The sequence below is a fragment of the Lutra lutra genome, chromosome 11, assembly GCF_902655055.1.
Source record: "Lutra lutra chromosome 11, mLutLut1.2, whole genome shotgun sequence".
Taxonomy (NCBI): Eukaryota; Metazoa; Chordata; class Mammalia; order Carnivora; family Mustelidae; genus Lutra; species Lutra lutra.
In genome coordinates this window covers 9,758,933-9,775,493 of record NC_062288.1, presented here as the reverse complement: position 1 = coordinate 9,775,493, position 16,561 = coordinate 9,758,933, and the positions used below count along the sequence as shown (strand labels likewise).

The window sequence follows — 16,561 nt, the reverse complement described above, 5'->3', positions numbered from 1 at the left end:
TAGGGTCTTAGGACCTGGGCTCAACAAGGAGGAACGGAAGAGATGTGGTATAAACTTTGAACTCTGGCCAAGCAGGGCCATGAGGTGGAAACACTGGGGCTCTGGGGGGCCCTCCTCTCCTTGTCCGCCCATAGTGATGGTGGGGGTCCCTGACTGGTGGGCTCTGCTGTCTCGGGCTCTGAGGCATCTCCAAGCCCCCCCTGCACAACCATGGGGAGGATATCATGGGAAACACAGTTTTCAAATTGAGGATTTAGCACCTAGATTTTATGCAGGAAAACTGAAATACAAAGGAGAAAAAGCTTGAATAGTTTTTGCTGTTTTATTATGTTATAGTAAAATATTGCAAATTACAAAAATACTAGGATTTAACTGCCACAGTCGGACTGACATACAGTTGCTCTCCCTCACCAATCACTTGCTTCTTGATGAAAAAGTGGTAATAAAATGTGCATCAGTCTGTTTCCCAGGGCCAAAGAAGATTCTGGCTAAAATATTTATGTTCTGAGGCGAGTAAGTAACAAAAGTGATTTACTGACAATGGCATAAAATTCGAGAGTCTTAGAAATGTTTAATCTTTTCAAGAATCATTTTCAGATCCCCAGGGTGGCCCCTCCCCCATCATGTGGGGTGCTGGGGGGAATGCCACAAGCTAGTTCCCAGGCTTAAAGGGACAGCTTGTTAAGATGCACGAACGTGGCCTTTCTCCTACTTTTTTTTAGCAGTTTCTCTGGCAGATGCTTTCTTGGTCAAGGTTTCGTCTGTCGGGAGTGCACTTCCATTTCCCTCATGGCTAAGACCCTGGTCATATTTTGGCCCAACTCCACCACTCCCTCCCTGACGAGCCTTCCAAGGCCCTCCCAAGGCAGGACGCACTCTTCCCTGCTCTGTGCTGAGTGTGCTTGGCTGACCCGTCTTGCCTACCCTCTGTCGTACTGTGTTGTGTTTAAGTCAATTCCCTTTGCTAAATTGTGAATTTCTTGGAATCGGGGATAATGTTTTATTTATTTTTAGGTCTTCAGAGTCTATGCTGGGCTGGTAGAGGTGCTTAAGAGTATCTGAAAACACAGCGGAATTGAACTAAATAGAGTTTATATTTCCATTGGAACAAAGTCAATATATTGGTAACAAAACTGTAGGGCCCTGATCCAAGAGTCAATAAATACTTTAACAGCGAAAGGGAAATCTTGTACGTGTGTAGGGCTGAACACATCCATAGGTCAGAAATACGGTCTGAAACATCTTTTCCTTGAAAGACTAAGAGGGTTTAACACCTGTGTACAAAGGACTGCCACGAACCGGTCAGGCTGTGAGGACACGGGAGGTGGAAAAGCACTCCGGGTCCTAAATTAGCTGGATCCTCCAATGCTAAGGAAACTTTTAGGAGGGAATTTGTTTTCTTTCAAAAAATGATCTGTAGATATTGTTAAGGCATTGTCATGGATTTCAAGCTCTGATTTAATATTTACCGCTCTAATTCCCCCGATGCATAGTGTTAACTTTATTTCGCCCTGTGAAATGTGCCCCCAGGAGCGAGGGCTGTCAGTTCCTGCTTGGTGGCCCCGGAGCCTGGATCCCTTCATTTTGGGGCCTTGGGGACAGCCTACCAGAGAAGTGGGGGGGAAGTACCCTTTGAGTAAAAAACTTCTATAGTAAAATAAAAAGGAAATTGTCTCCCATAAGCCTAATTTGGTAGTGGGGGGGTGGTGGGGTGGGAGGCTCCATGAGTTTGAGAAGGAGCGTCTCATTTCTGCAGTGTCCGGACAGATGCCCATTCATTCCCCAACCCCCAGAGGACTTGACGTATTTCCTCTGAGACTCAAATTTGGGAGCCACGTTCTCTTGTGAATTTTGCATTATCGTTCCATCGTGATTAAAGGCTACCGGATTGAACACTGATCAAACGTGAGCTGCTCCAGGTTATAGTGTGATGTACCGTCTCCTCTCACCAACAGGGAACTCCTACCGAGCTTCCAAACAGTGGAATGGAAAAGAAACAAGTAAGTCCAATACTTATAGCTAGAAAACGCTGGCCAACCAATGGAGAGTAAGTACCATGAAGACATTTATATAAAGAGAAGTCCGAAGAAGAATTCTACCCCTTCCGTTTCTTTTGCGTTCGGGAAGGGTTCAAAGTGGCTTATCCTCTTGAACGTGCTATGATTTGCTACAGTACCAACCAGTCCTGCTTAGGACACAGAGTACTTCCTAGTTTTTAAAAAAATTGTCTTGCAGTGGAAGAATCTTGGAGCTAGAGTCAGTGGAATCAAGTGTTAGCTGGAAGGCTCTGACCCTTGCTTCTTGGTCACAGTTGGGCCTGGATCAACTCAGTGCAGCCAGTACTATGAGCAAGAAGCTCCTTCCTCGTTGGAAACGCCCAGGAGAAATAAAATCAATAATGACAATTAAAAACCCCCAGGGTTCCCAAGCAATAAAATTCCTTATGCAGATTTTTTTTCTTTTTTTTTTTTTTTTGTATCAAATATACCTCACTGAAAGGCGAACTTCTGCCCAAAGAGAATATCCTTGCCGGATGCCTGTTTGTGGCGGTCTCACAGTTTGAAGACAAAGGAACTTCCCAGCGACTTCCCAAAGTGCGTCCGAGGAGGGGCACTTCCTGGGTGAAAGGTGGGTCCGTAGGAGCAAATATGGCCGAACCGGTCCACGGGCCCAGGAGTCAGCGAGGGCGGGACTGTCAGCACTGGAGTCGATGCTGTGGCTTGGTCCCAGGGCGGGTGACACATCCGAGACTCTTACGGCCAATGCTCTCGTCCATGGTCATGCCCCGATGAACTCCCTGCTCGGCGGGGCTACCCGCAGGTAGTCTGCGTTTTCGGCCGCAGGGCCCTTGAAGACGCCGTTGGCCTTGGCTTCCTTGGGAAAGAAGTGCTGCTGGTAGTCGGGGTTGTCCAGGCTGACCTGGGGGTTGCCCTTCTGGGCCCGGAGGCCGGCACCGCCAAGTGCGCTGGTGACGCAGGGAGGGATGGTGTTGAGATACTCAGGGTTGTCCACGGCGTTGCTGTGGGGGTTTTGGTAGTGAGCGTCTCTGCCAAGAGCGGGGTTTAGAGGCTGATTGTGATAGACAGGATTCTGCACGGAACCCGCCGGCCGCTTGGGGACGGACTGGTTTATGTACTCTGAAATGGAAAAGAAATCACAGGTGAAGCGATCGACCAAGCATCAGCCCCAGCGGACTCCATGGCGCATCTGAACCCTGATAGTTTTCTCCCACAAGACCAAAGAGCATCGGGCGTCTGGCAAGACGACGAGCTCGTTGGTGCTGCAAGGGAAACCGTGTCCTTGTCTCTAGTTCTCAAAGCAATGGGCACATCGGTCTCTTGCCAATTTAACGTTCTCAGAAGGATAGCCTGCCTTGAGATGCATGTGTGCCCACGGGAACATCAGGGATAAAGCTGAGTCTAGGCACATGCATGTGTCACAGGCCAAGAGTGGAACCAGGGTCAGATGTGTCACATGCACGCGTGCACAGACACACTCCTCCACACATGCTCACACACTCACGGACACACACACAATCATACCCACACACTCCTGCTCACACACTCACACACACACACACACACACACACACACACACACACACACACACCCCTTTGATGTTTGCTTCAAATTCTAGAAAATCTGTGAACTGGTCCTAAAACCACACCTCCCAGCTGGACATGACTTGAGTCCAACACAAAGACCCGAGCGCGTGCTCAGTTGTTTTGTGTTTCTCTGCCTCTTCCTCCCCACAGGTGTCTGCAAGCTTGCCACAGTCTCCACTTCCGGACTGGTTTGAGGAAGCAAGCGGCCTGGGCCCAGGGGATGGAGGCCGGCCCTGCTGGATGTGGGGGCCAAGGTGGGTGACCTTCCTTGTCCAGGGTAAGCCACTCACCGGGTGCTGGGAGAAAAGTGTCATCTATGTTGTCCTCAGTCAAAGTGCCAGTGGGGTCTGAGCTGTACCGCTGCAGGAAGCTGTCTTCTTTGAGGGGACAGCTCTGAGGGGAGGAAATAAGGCAAGGTCACTCCAGTCAGTGCTGCTCAACGCGTATAAAAATCACCTGAGCTTCTGTTAAACTGCAGCTTCTGATTCAGTGTGGTCCAAGAAAGTGCCTGGGAGTCTGCATTTCCGACTAGCCCCCAGGGGACGCCCATGCCGGGGGATGTCCATGCTGGGGGCCCACAGACCACAGGCCGAGTGGCAAGGACCTGGTCGGTGCCGTGCAGTAGGGTTTCTGGCAATGACAGAAATGTTCTATGATCTGTGCCCTCCCAGACGGTCACGGATTTAAACTGAAGTCGATGCAGGGGGCCGGGGGCTTCTATACTGGGAAGTGTCGGTCTAGATCAAGGCTTCATGGCAAGCATCAGCACCCCCGGAAGGCTGGCTTGGACGTGGAGCGGGGCTGGCTCTGCCCCTCGCATTCCTACTTCAGCAGGTGTGGGTCGGAGGCTCAGCAGTTCGCACTTGGAACCAACCGCCAGGTGACGCTGCTGGAGGTCCCACGAACCCCATTTTGCACAGCACTGGCCTTGGTGAGAGCTGCCTGCTGGCCTTAGGGCAGGGGCTCAGGGCAACCATACAGGAGAAGGAAGGAAGGAAACACAGGAAGGAAAACCAAGATTTGTTGGGGGTAGGATGGGCATTTTCTATGTGCAATAGAGCCGTGACACAGAGCTGTTACTTAATTCGGGTTTATGAGGTGTTCATACGTACCCCGTTTCTGTCAATGCAAGCCACGGTGGAGTTGTTGCTGGTGGCGCTCTGGAAAAGAATCGAAGATGCTGAGGGTCCACGTGCCTTGTCTCACCCATGCCCACCAAATGCAGGACCTGGGGCCTCACGGGGCGGGTGTCACTATGGGGGCTTAACGTTGTCCTGACCCATTAGCTTTAGAAAAACTAGGTTTAGTTCGGACTTAATTCTGGTCCCCAGTAGACCTGAAAAGACTACGGCCCAGTTACTGCAAGGCCATAAAAGAACTAATACACCTGACTGATTCGTTCTGAGTCTGGCCTGACCATTTGCTTAAAACGGACTTCTTCGTCTCCCTGTGAGTTCTGCTGGGGGGGGGAGGGGGTACCGTTTTCTCTAAGCAACTCATTCAACCCAGCAGACACCGTGCTTGAGAAGGGGGCGCATTTCGTACCAGAGAGCTCAGGAGGGGGGTCCGGGACGTGGAGGGGCTGTGGAAGAAGCCCTGCTGGGGGATGAGGTACTCATCGGCATCCACCACGTCCTCCATGTCCTCTTCGTCCATCAGCGCGCGGTAAAAATTGGAGTCTGTAGGGCTCGGCAAGTGCATTCTCTCATCTCCCTGGTGCAGAACATTTTGAGACGATCAGTAGGGCCCTGAGAGGCGCCAGTCCACTGTTTGGGCAGATGCCTCTTTGTTGGGCACTTGGTTTATAATAAAATCAGTCCGATTCTCCGCAGAGTAGCAGCTTCCTCCCCTCCCCCACATGACAGGAAAATATTAAAAAATTCTCCGATGTTTAAAAGCCCCTAAATGAAACAGAAACAGCTTAAGAGGAAGAAGAAAGGGATAGAGCAGAATTTATGTAGGGTGAGTTTTGCTGTTAGGTGCTGCCATCTTACAGTTTATGGTAAGAAATGTGTTGGAATTCCCAGCAGAGACCTTTTAAACCCCTGGGATCTCCTAGGGGAGGAGAGTGGCAAAGGTGTCATTGTTATGTTAACCAGGGGCTTTAGGCCCACACCTAAGGATGGGGGTGGTTGGGGGGCTGGGGATGGGGGAGTGGGGGGGGGCCAACCCAGAGATGAGCAGACTGGACCTCTAGGTGAGCCACACCCCCTGATGTCCTGGAACGGGGGAGGGGCTGGAGGTGGACTCAATCACCGTTTGGCCACTAGTTGAACCAGCAATGCCCATTTAATGAAGACGCCATAAAACCCCATAGGGGCTGGGTTCAGAGAGCTTCTAGGTTGGTGAACACTTGGGAGTTTGGCGACAGCCACCCAGCGTGAGTAAGGGAATTAATTGCTTGCTGGGAGGTGCACGGAGACCCCCTTTTCCCCACTCCCCCACCACTCACCGGAATTGCTGAGCAGAATCTTCAGGGGCTATGCAAATTATTTTGCATACATGACCTCACAGCCCTGTGAGTTTGGTTTTGTTGACCTAAAGCGTTAAGTGGAGACTCAGGGGTTTGAAGGCAGATTTGCTGCCACGAAGGGCCTGCTTCTCCATCAGATGGAGCTGAGGCTCTGGCTGACCGGAATATGATGATGGCACATGGAATGAGCATGTCTGGACGCTAGGGTTCAGCTGGGAATGGCAAATGGGGTCGGGGAAGGGCGGGGCACCACAGAGGAACTCCACTCCATTCAGTGGGGCCGTGTCTAGTTCTAAGGTGCTGAGGGTTAAAAGTACGGGGCCTGGAAGACAAGGAAATGGAATGGGCACCCAGTGGAACACAGTGACATTGGACGCTCATGAGAAGGACTCCTCCCCGTGCAAGTTCAGAGGCTGTGATCTGGTACCTGGATGACAAGGTAGCGCTGGGGGTCTCGGGCCATTTTGGAGAATTCAATGATCAGTTCACGGAATTTGGGACGACTGTCAGCATCTATCATCCAGCCTGGGGAAGGAATGAGGAAAACAGCGCGATTAGACCCCGAAAGAAATGGTAAAGACGGCATTGCTTCCAGAAGGCATTTGTGGTGAGATCCTTTCAGGCAAGTAAGGGATGCAGAAACCAAATCTTTGTGACGGGCTTTGTAGTCCTGGCACCCTAGCGCTGATCCCAGTTTAAAGACCATGATGACACTTGAATCAGAATGACAGCAACATCGTCTAATTTTCAGTGCCTATTCTTCCTGGGGCCGGAGTTCTGGAATTATCACCATAAGTGTTCCGGCAGCCTTGCATGCATCGCTGTCTGTGGACTACTAAGACTGCAGGGAGCCTGGCGTCCAGGCTCTCTGGCTCAGTCCTCACGGGGCATCCACTTTCATCTAGACTCACTTAGCCGTCTTGCCAACTGGAAACTAGACTCAATTTAGGGAAAGTTAGGGACTTTCTTGAAGAGCCTCCAGGTTTGGGAGGCTGATGCTTTCATTGTCTTACGTCCTCAGTAACGGAGCACGCAAGTGAGGGGGCGTCGCAGTGCCTCCCCTAGGATCAAAGTCCGGATTGAACAGCTGGAGGAACAGCGATCAGTTGGGAATCCTCATCTCTCTCGAAGGCTCACATTTATTTTTTATCAGCAGGATGTCAGGTTATTTTAGGACAGACTGCTATGTGACCTCAGACAAACCGTGTGACCTCTCTGGATCCCAGCTTCCTCAATCCACAGCAAGGAAGTTAAAAGTAGGTTAACTCTGTGGTCTGAAGTTGGGAAGGCATTACTATTTACATGGACTTGGCCCCGTCCTACTCCGTGTGCTACCTTCTCCTGCAAGGGCCCGTGACACGTGGAATGTCACCTTCAGAGCCTGCTGAACTTGTCCTTCTGGTGGAACAAGAGCACTGACCCAAGTCACACACTCTTATTTAGATTAAGATGTTTACTTGCTGCGCTGCGAAAGACCTCACGTAGATCTATTATTTGAAGGGGTCAAGTCGAGGCAGAATTGTCGCCTCTACCAGCCTCGTGGGCTTCTCCTCGTTAGGTGTTTAAAAACACTCGGTCTCTCCAGTAACAGGTTTCAAAGTGTGCAGCACTGTTTTCATTGAGCAACTCAGAGAACAGAATATTTTGGTGTAATGGTTTCTGGGGGAATTTAGCTTTATTTATTTGCTTGCAAACATGGGCACACGCCAGGGCACTGCGCTCAATGGGTCAAGCAAAGGCTTCCTGAAGAATGCTGGGGGAGAGTTTACAGACGTTTCTGGGTTTCAGTGCCGCTGTAGAGAACGGGACAAGGTTTTTTCAGGGAATCAAAGGTCTCAATCTTTTGGCTAAGGGCGGCAACACCTTTCTAGGCACCATAAGGCACTCTGAGTGCTAACATCCAGGTATGCTAGCACGGATGGCTGTGGCAGTCACTCACACTTGACCATGATCATGTAGACATCGATGGTGCATATGGGTGGCTGCGGGAGGCGCTCTCCTTTCTCCAGGATGGTGGAGATCTCGCTGGCGGGGATTCCATCATAAGGCTTGGACCCGAAGGTCATCAACTCCCAAACGGTGACGCCTGAGAGGATGAGATAGTTGCTTTATGAGTTGGTAATAATCACCACGCCTTGTCTTTAGTCATCATTTAAACGTTTCTGATCTTTAAAAACCTATGTTTCTGTGGCTTTGAGCAATTTGCCTGACTGCCAGAAGCCTCAGTACACCTTTCTGTATAGTGGAATGATGACGGTATCTGTCTTACGGGATAGTTGTGCAGATCAAAGAAGAAAAAGCAACTGAAAAGTTCAGACAATGCCTGGCAGATAGTAAGTGGCCAATAAATGTTAAAACTTGAGTGATAGCAACAATGACAAGTCAACCACTATAATGACATAAGGAGCAGGAGTTACACACTCAGAACATCTGCCCTAAGCTACTTGTATCTATGGAAGATGGAGACCGCAGACAAGGTTGTACGCTGCATATTTTAAAATAATAATAAAAATTGGGAACCAGAAAACTCTACATTCCTTTTAAAAAACATCAAAACCCCATACTTTTTGTTTCAAAAATCAATAAAATCCATCGTCATGATTTAAAAAAAAAAAAAAAAAGCAGTACTTTTAGACTTGGGTGTTTTTCCAGACCATCCCTGAGTTCTGATGATTCTTCTATCTCTATGCCTTTCTTGTTGGGATTCTCTGCTCTAGAAATCCCCACCATGAAGGTGCCCTGGGGTGACTCTAGAGGTGACCCCAGTGGGATTGAGCCTGGGTCCCCAGACTACACAGGAAGGGACCAGACACAGGATCCTGCCAGTTTCCTGATCTCCAGCTGGTCTAATGATTCATTTTCTCTAGAGCTGGCCTCTAGATACATAGTCCCACAGGTCAGCCTGGATTATCCAGAGGCCATCCCAGAGCTGAATGACCTGAATACAGAGCATGCAACTTTGAAGAATGAAGCAAAGTCATGGTCCAAGGGCAAGAACATAGATTCTCCTGTCCCTCCTCACTACAGCGTCAACATGGAATTGATGAAAAAATAAAATCTCATTTCCAGATCCACGAAGTCAATTCATCCTAACGAGGTTTAAACATTATGTTAAACACGTACAATGCCTTCCTGTGGGACAGCAAGCTCTCCAGGTTTGGGGACAAATGGTAAGAGAGAAAGTGGTGTGCATACCTGGTGGTGGCTTTTGAGAGGGCCTGGAACGAGGCAGGCATTCTCTCTTTTCAACTCCTAAGTGGAATGCATACGTACCTAATTTATTAAAATATTCTGTCTTGACTGGAGACAAGGGAGTGGAGTAATAGGATTTGTTTTTTAAAGATTTTTATTTATTTATTTGAGAGAGAGCATTGAGCATGCACAAGTGAGCAGGGGGTAGGGCAGAGGGAGAGACACTCTCTCAGCAGACTCTGCGCTGAGTGCGGAGCCTGACGCAGGGCTCCATTTCACGACCTGAGCTGGAATCAAGAGTGGGGCACTTTAACTGACTGAGCCACCCAGGTGCCCCAATAAGATTTGTTTTCTTAAGCTAGAACTTCAGGTCTGTGGTTTAACAATTACACTTACTGCCAGGGACAGCAGATTATAATCACCAAAAACACGATTTCCACCGAAATGAAACAACACACAATCACTAGAGGGATGCTAACTTTCTGACACTGCTTGTAATCATCCAAAGGCAGGAAGTCGCAGAATTTAAGAGAGTTCTCATTTACTCAACAAATGAGGACCCACTCCGGACAGGCGGTGGGTTGGCCCATGCTGGCTGCCGCACGGAGGGGAAGGAGGAAAATGCAGCCTCATGATTCTGGAAAGGCCGAAGGAGCCAGGCCGCTCAGGAGCTTGGGTTTTGTTTGGAACATATGTGGAAAACCAAAGAAGGCTATTAAGCAGAGAATTAAAAGTCTGCTATGGTTTAAAACTATTTTGTTGTCTGTTGTCTGGAGAATAGACAAATGTGTGCAGAACGAGGAGAGAGAAGACCCGTCAGGAACCTGAGGGAAGGAGGTGACAGCGGAGTTGCCTCTGGACGGGACTTGGGAGCGGGACAAGTAGCATTTTTCCCTGTCCCTCTTGGGGAGCAGACACACTGTGAAAATGACTAAAACAACAAGGCATCAGAATAGCCTTATGTCCTTATCTAGTTCGTTGGTTGCAGGCAGCTCTGCTCACAGGTACGTGTAAAAATTCACCTGTTCAGCGAGAAAGATCTCTGTCTTTGTAAAGCCTGCATCCTAGCAGAAGAGACAAAGATCCATGAAATTGAAATACATTTAGAATATCAGGAAGTTAATAATGCTATGAAGGAAAAAAAGAACCTAAGTAGATGATGTCTTGAATGATTTGTTTTTTTGTGATAACAACTCTTGGAAATCTGCCTCAGTACTACTCTCCCCAAACACCCATTTCTGCGGAGACGGGGTGGCCCCTCCTCATCCTTGAGTAGTGGGGATAGATGCTAATTCACAGATATATGCATTAGATGAGCTATTTTGCAGGCTTCCAGCAGACTGCTGGACTTGTGACAGTGGGTTAGTGACACTTTCTTCAATGGTGAGGCCCTTGTAGGCTCAAGACATCCTTTGTGCAAAGGCAGTGAGGCAAGAAGAGGAAAGGCGTGTTGGGGAGGAGGGGCACAGGCCTGGGCAAGGCCACAGTGGGATTTGGAGGGTGAAGCAGAGAATCTGTCCTGAGGAGATGTCTTCCCTAGAACTGCAAGCAATCACTATTTCCCTTACTTATGTTCCCCCCCACAGACACATCTCCCAGTGCACTCCTGTCAAGCCCTTCTCCCCAACACACACAGACTTCCATTCACTGCACGAAACAGTGGCCACTGAGTTAGTCCATCACACAACCTCATGCTTCTCCCCGGAAAACCCCATTTGTCATCTCCCTTTGGTTCACTTCATCAAACCCATGACAAGAGGTCAAGTTTGGTCTGCTGCTGCAGGTCTACACATTTCCTAAGTCCAAGCTCTCTCTCCCTCCGTTACCCGCTCTTGACAAGTTCACTGATCTCTCCAGTGACACGTAATGCGCTAGTTAGACCCAATTTTCTTTGTCATGTTTTCTTAGTAGAATAGACAGTGACTACTACGCTATTATTAGTTCCTGTCTTGGAAGAAAGTATTTGGATGACAGAGCATAGAATGCCAATCAACAAACAATTCAAGCAGGCTTCTGCTCAGTACGCATTCATTAGCATCAAGATTTTGACTCACCGTAGCTCCACACATCACTTTGGTGGGTATAAATTCGGTGTAAAATGGATTCCAAAGCCATCCACTTGATAGGCACCTTGGAATGATGAGAGAGGAAGTAATAAGATAAGCATTAGCTTCCCTCTGTTGCAAAAAATTAAATCACGTTGAAACAAATTACAAGCGACAAATGTGGGAAAGCCAGGGCACCCCACCTTGATACCCCAGGATGAGTGCTCCCTCTCAGGAGGAGGAGCATGTTTTTAAGCTGGTAGAAAACAGGGCTATTCTGTTCAGCCCCAGGTGTGGTTTCATGAAGGCCTCGCTGAGGACCTTTGGTCTGTGGGCTGTTCTGGTGAACTGGGTGAACATGCCAGGGGCTGGGGTTTCTGGTGGTGCACGGTGGTCCCAGCCACCCCTCGATTATGGGTGTTTGCAGAGACCAGCTGCTTGGAGCCATCCAGGTCAGAGTGAAACTTAACAGGGGTACAGCTGATTCAGAGCTATTGGAGGGCTTAGCATGGGCACTTGCATCTCCCCCCATGCTGGGAGAGAGTCCCCTGGAGGACCTCCAAGTCTGTCTGGGAGGAGGGAGTCTAGGGAGGCTCCCAAGGGAGCCTTCGGAGCTCTAGGAATGGCATGGGGAGTTTTCCATATTTCTGAGATGTTCTCAGTAGCTGCATGCCACCAAATTAGCTGTGATATTTCCCAACTGCTCTTCTGAAGGGAGTGGGCGCGGAGAACCAACCTTGGCTAATGGTCACCCAAAGATGGAGCCGAGCTCGTGTTTATTGGCTTTGGCCTCTGGATGTGATAGAAACATCTATTTTCACTCTCCCTGCAAATCCTGCTCTTAGAGCAGCCCCTCTGGTCTGTACTTCCAGAAGAGGACCCTGGCTAGACTCAGGTGTCCATGGCTGCTGCTGTGACCTCACCCAGAATGTTCTGAGAACGTCCCCTCCATCGGTCAGTCTGCTGGCGAGTGAATGCTTGCCGATCTACGAGCCACGTCTTACCTTGCCTCCTTCCGCATGGTATTCTTTCTCCTCGGCACCAAGCAGCTTGGCCAGCCCAAAATCTGTGATCTTAACGTGCTGTGGTGTCTTCACCAGGACATTTCTAGCTGCCAGGTCACGGTGCACCAAGCGCCGGTCCTCTAGGTAGTTCATGCCCTGCAACACGGGGCCATGCAGTGAGGGAACGCATGGCTTAGCAGACTGCCCCGGGGAGCACAGAGCGGGGTTCCAGCACGGATGGCACGGTTCTGCTCTGTGGAAAGCGGGCGCCTGTGCACAGGGCTCTGACGTCCTGTTCCCCCCAGACTCGGAGCTTTCCGAACTGGGGGCTGTGTCTGCCCTCGTCTCTGTGCTTCGCCTGATGGACACAGTCCCTTGCGCCTTGCGAACACTAGTAACTACCAACTGAGTAGATGCAAAGACAAATTAAGGAGGATATCATGAGCTGCTGATTTGCTAACTTTCCTCCAGCCAGTAACTCGTTTTAAACCCAGATGAACCAAGTATTGGAGGGTAGTGATGGAGCAGGAGATCTGCTGTCGGGCTGAGACCTGGCTGGGAGCTTGTCTGGAACTTGGCAACCATGCCCCTGCCTCCCTACGCGCAGCTGACCTGGAAAACAGGGAAGGTAAAGCCGCTCCCCAGGCTGGGAAGCCTTGCACCCCTCATGCTCTCCCACACTACCTGCTGTGATTCGCTACCAATGGATGACATTTTTTTTTCCAGTGTTATTTCCTCGTTTTTAAAATTGAAATCACATGGACGTTGAATTTGCTTTGACAGGTGGCACTTTCCTCCGCTGACCCTAACCCTGTCCTGATCAGAATCACAGCTGAGAGAAAGAGTATTTGAGAAGTGCCTAGCACAGTGCCTGACACGTGAATTTCCGGAATTATTCCCCCTCAAGTCCGGTCCTTGCCCACAGTCTTCTTGGCGGCCGTCATGAGCTCTTCGGGCTGGCAGGCGGGGGTTGCTTCCAGCCTTGACGACTCCTTGCTCTGTCCTGCCTCGTTCAGCCAAGCTCCCTAGGACCCTACCAAGCTCCAACCGTTGACATGAGCTTGGCAGCTCCCGCCCCGTGCAGGGCCAGCCTGGCAGGCAGGAGACACCGTAAGCCCCGCAGGTATCTTGTGTTTGTGCCACATTCTCTGCCACTTACTCACGAATGTGGCTCGCTCTCTCCGGCCAGGGGCGTGGACCCCGTTTCCAACCTCCCTTTTGGCTGACACTCAAGAGCTCTCCAGCAAAGACAGCTCAGAAAAGCTTACTGAAGTGCATGAAATGCAAACGAACGGGCTTCACCCACACGGCTTTAGTCTCTAACTTTCTCCAAGCTGTGGTGGACTCTCCTTGGGAGGGCAACGGCGGGGAGAACCTGTCACTAGGGATGGAGTCCCCAGTTTGCTGGCAAATTCTTTGCTTCCTTTGGTAATAGATAGTACGTGAAAATTCTTCGTGAGGTGAAATTAAAATTATTTTCTTTCTGGAGCAGAACTAACCCTCCTAGGAAACTAGGATCTTAGGAAGATGCGACCAGGAATTAGCCTTTGGGGGTCATTTTTGAGGACTCTCATTTTTCTTTCTTTGGAAAAAGATGATTAATTCCCATGTCTCCCTTCTCCCTCGTATGATCTAGAAAGTTCTGAATGTTTAAGATGCTGTTGGGTTTAACTGCTCCCCTCCTAAGAGTCCTCAGATGCAGCAAATTAAGGTTAACAGGGCTCACGTCTACTCAGGAGGAAACCAGCAGGTTCTCTCCGGCACAGCACTTCTAAATTAGGGATTATTATTTAGGAATGGCATGTGGGGAGCGAGAGGGAAGGAGCGGAAGCTGAGAAAACTCCTCCAAACAGAGGACTGACTTACTACTCTGTGTCCCCTCTCCCCACGACGCCGTCACTGGGTGCCCCATTCAATCAGCTTTCCTTTCTCCTTTGGTTCCTGGGACCTTGCTCTTACAAAAAAGCAAGGCCTCTATTACATATGGTGTGCTCTGCCCCATTCAGAAAGGGTTAATTGGGCTTGGCCTCTTTGCTGGTTCACGAACATGTGCACTCCCGCCTGTATTAGCTCACTTGCTCTCTCTCTCCTCCCGCCTCTCTCTCGCCCCGGTTTTCTCTTGTTCCTTTCACCCAGTGTCGCTGGCACTGCTTCTGCAGACATTTCCCGAAGACCTCCTCAGGGCTAGATCTGTGTAGGCGTGGCACGGCCGTGTCAGAATGATCATATGTCAGTGCTGGACACACAGCAACCAGTCCAATCTTGCCCTGTCCCTCTCGCTTTATTTCAAATACGTGTTTTCTGAGTTCCTCCAAGCCACCCAGGGTGGACAGGGGGTACTTCAGAGGGAACCACCAGCTTCCTTTCACTACCATCTCAAACTTCTCATTCTGCCTCTTTGAATGCCCCACAGTCTGGACACTGGCCACCTTTTCACCAAGGTTGCTGCAAAATGAACGAACGGAAGAATCAATGAGTGATAATAGCAGCTGACAGTTTGGAGCACTGACGATGTGTGGGTGTTTCCAACCCATCTTCCAAGAAGCCTGCTCTGGGGCTGGAGTGCTGTTGCCCCCAGGACCACCCCAAGAGCCGCCTCAGCGGGTCCAGAGGCCTGTCAGACCAAGTGCGCTGAGTCCCCAAGACCACTGCTGGGACTCGGTCCTAATTTCCTGCTGGGGCCTCCACGTGAAACTTGCCTGCTGGCCCAGAGGCTGCTTGAGATGTCAAAGAAACTCCAAATAAGCAAAAAACCCAGCCACCCAGCCCCTTGGCCCCATGCCGCAGAGTAAGTCCACGTTGTTGTGCAAACCTAATAAACTGACCTGAGCCCCCGCCCCCCTGCCCCCCTTGGGTCTGCAAAGGACCAGAACAGCTTTACTAAATCGTGCTATTTCCGGAGAATATCCATCTTCAGGGAGGGCTTGGGAAAGAGCCCTTTAGGCCTTCTGGAGCCCCCCCAGCCAATCAGTCAGAGGGGTCTACATCAGAGATCCCAGGCGGCCAAATGAGGCTCACTTGAACTCAGATAAAACTCTATTCATCAGTCTCTGTTCCACACCACGGAGGTGAGGCGGTTTAAAAGGCCATCTCCACAACCAGTTATATTTTAACGAGTCAGCATAGATAAGAGCCCTGATAAGAGCCCATTTAAACAGGAAGCGGCATCCGCAGGGGGCCTCAGTGGGGCCCCTTGGGAAGCTCCTTCCTGATTCCTCTCCGATGTCCTCACTTTAATTGAAATCAACGTATTTATTTGTGTTAATGACTACTGGACGGCTAGGATGAATTCTGAAATACGGAGGTTAGAAGGGGGTGTGAAGAGCCTGGCTGGAACCTCAAAGCACCAAGGAGAAGCCCGGGGGTATGGCTCACATGGATTTCAAGATTTTTCTGGCACCGACACCTATGACTGAAGGAAGGACTGGGGGTGGCTGGGTTGGACATTTACAGACTTTTCCAGAGGGCTGCAGCATCCCACAACTCTTGGGGGGAGTCCAGAGGGAGAAGCTGGAATGGGCTCCGTCTCTGTTCTGTTTCATAAACTGCCACGGGGAGAAGCTGGGGGAGCGCTGACTTCGTGAGGACAGAAATGGGACACAGCAGGAAGTGGAGAGGCTGGCAGATGGTTTTGGCTGAGTTCCATCAACAATATGTCTCGCCCATCCCTGGGCCCCTGCCCTCAGAAGAGGTAGAAAAGGGTCAGAATTTCCCACCCCAGACAAAGTCATATGGCACCAATATTGTACTGTGGCAGGGACGGGGGAGAGCCACGCTCACTGGCTCATGGTTTCTGCTCTGAGTCATGCCAGCAAGTGCGAGAGCATGGACTTGAGATCCTGGCTGCGTGGGGTCCAGTCCGGATGTTGCTACGTACTAGCTCAAGACCTTGGCAAGCTACTTAGACAGCCCCGTGCCTCAGTTTCCCTGCATGTAAAGCGTGCTAATCCAACAGTTAAGTAAGTTAAGCCACGCAGAACATGGGATGGTGCCCGGCGAGAGTCCTCCGTAGGAGCTAGTTTATCACAGTTTCCTCCTAGATGCCAAGTCCCCCCTCTTTTCTCTACGCATGTGCTGTGAGCCTGAATTAGGTCACTGTAATAGTCTACATAGCTTACAGTTTCCCGAAGAGTCTAATCCTGCATCAACTCCTGAGAAGCCTTTGCTTGTGAGATGAAGCTGTCTTCTTATGCAGGCACGCAGGGCCCCGCGGGGTGTCGGCTTGTCGTCCCCGGCTTGGCA

General features: G+C 50.2%; 1 protein-coding gene across 1 annotated transcript in view; it reads right to left on the bottom strand.

Annotated features, from left to right (window-relative positions):
• Window positions 1-308: 308 nt before the first annotated feature.
• EGFR (epidermal growth factor receptor) overlaps window positions 309-16,561 on the bottom strand; it is a 201,269-nt gene continuing 185,016 nt past the window's right edge. Inside the window, exons 21-28 of the mRNA XM_047694188.1 lie at window positions 12,320-12,475; window positions 11,325-11,400; window positions 8,018-8,164; window positions 6,506-6,603; window positions 5,151-5,318; window positions 4,718-4,765; window positions 3,896-3,998; window positions 309-3,137 (exon numbers count right to left, since the gene is read on the bottom strand). Of these exons, the coding sequence (XP_047550144.1) occupies window positions 2,779-3,137; window positions 3,896-3,998; window positions 4,718-4,765; window positions 5,151-5,318; window positions 6,506-6,603; window positions 8,018-8,164; window positions 11,325-11,400; window positions 12,320-12,475 (1,155 nt within the window). The 3' untranslated portion in view covers window positions 309-2,778. The remainder of the gene's footprint in view (window positions 3,138-3,895; window positions 3,999-4,717; window positions 4,766-5,150; window positions 5,319-6,505; window positions 6,604-8,017; window positions 8,165-11,324; window positions 11,401-12,319; window positions 12,476-16,561) is intronic.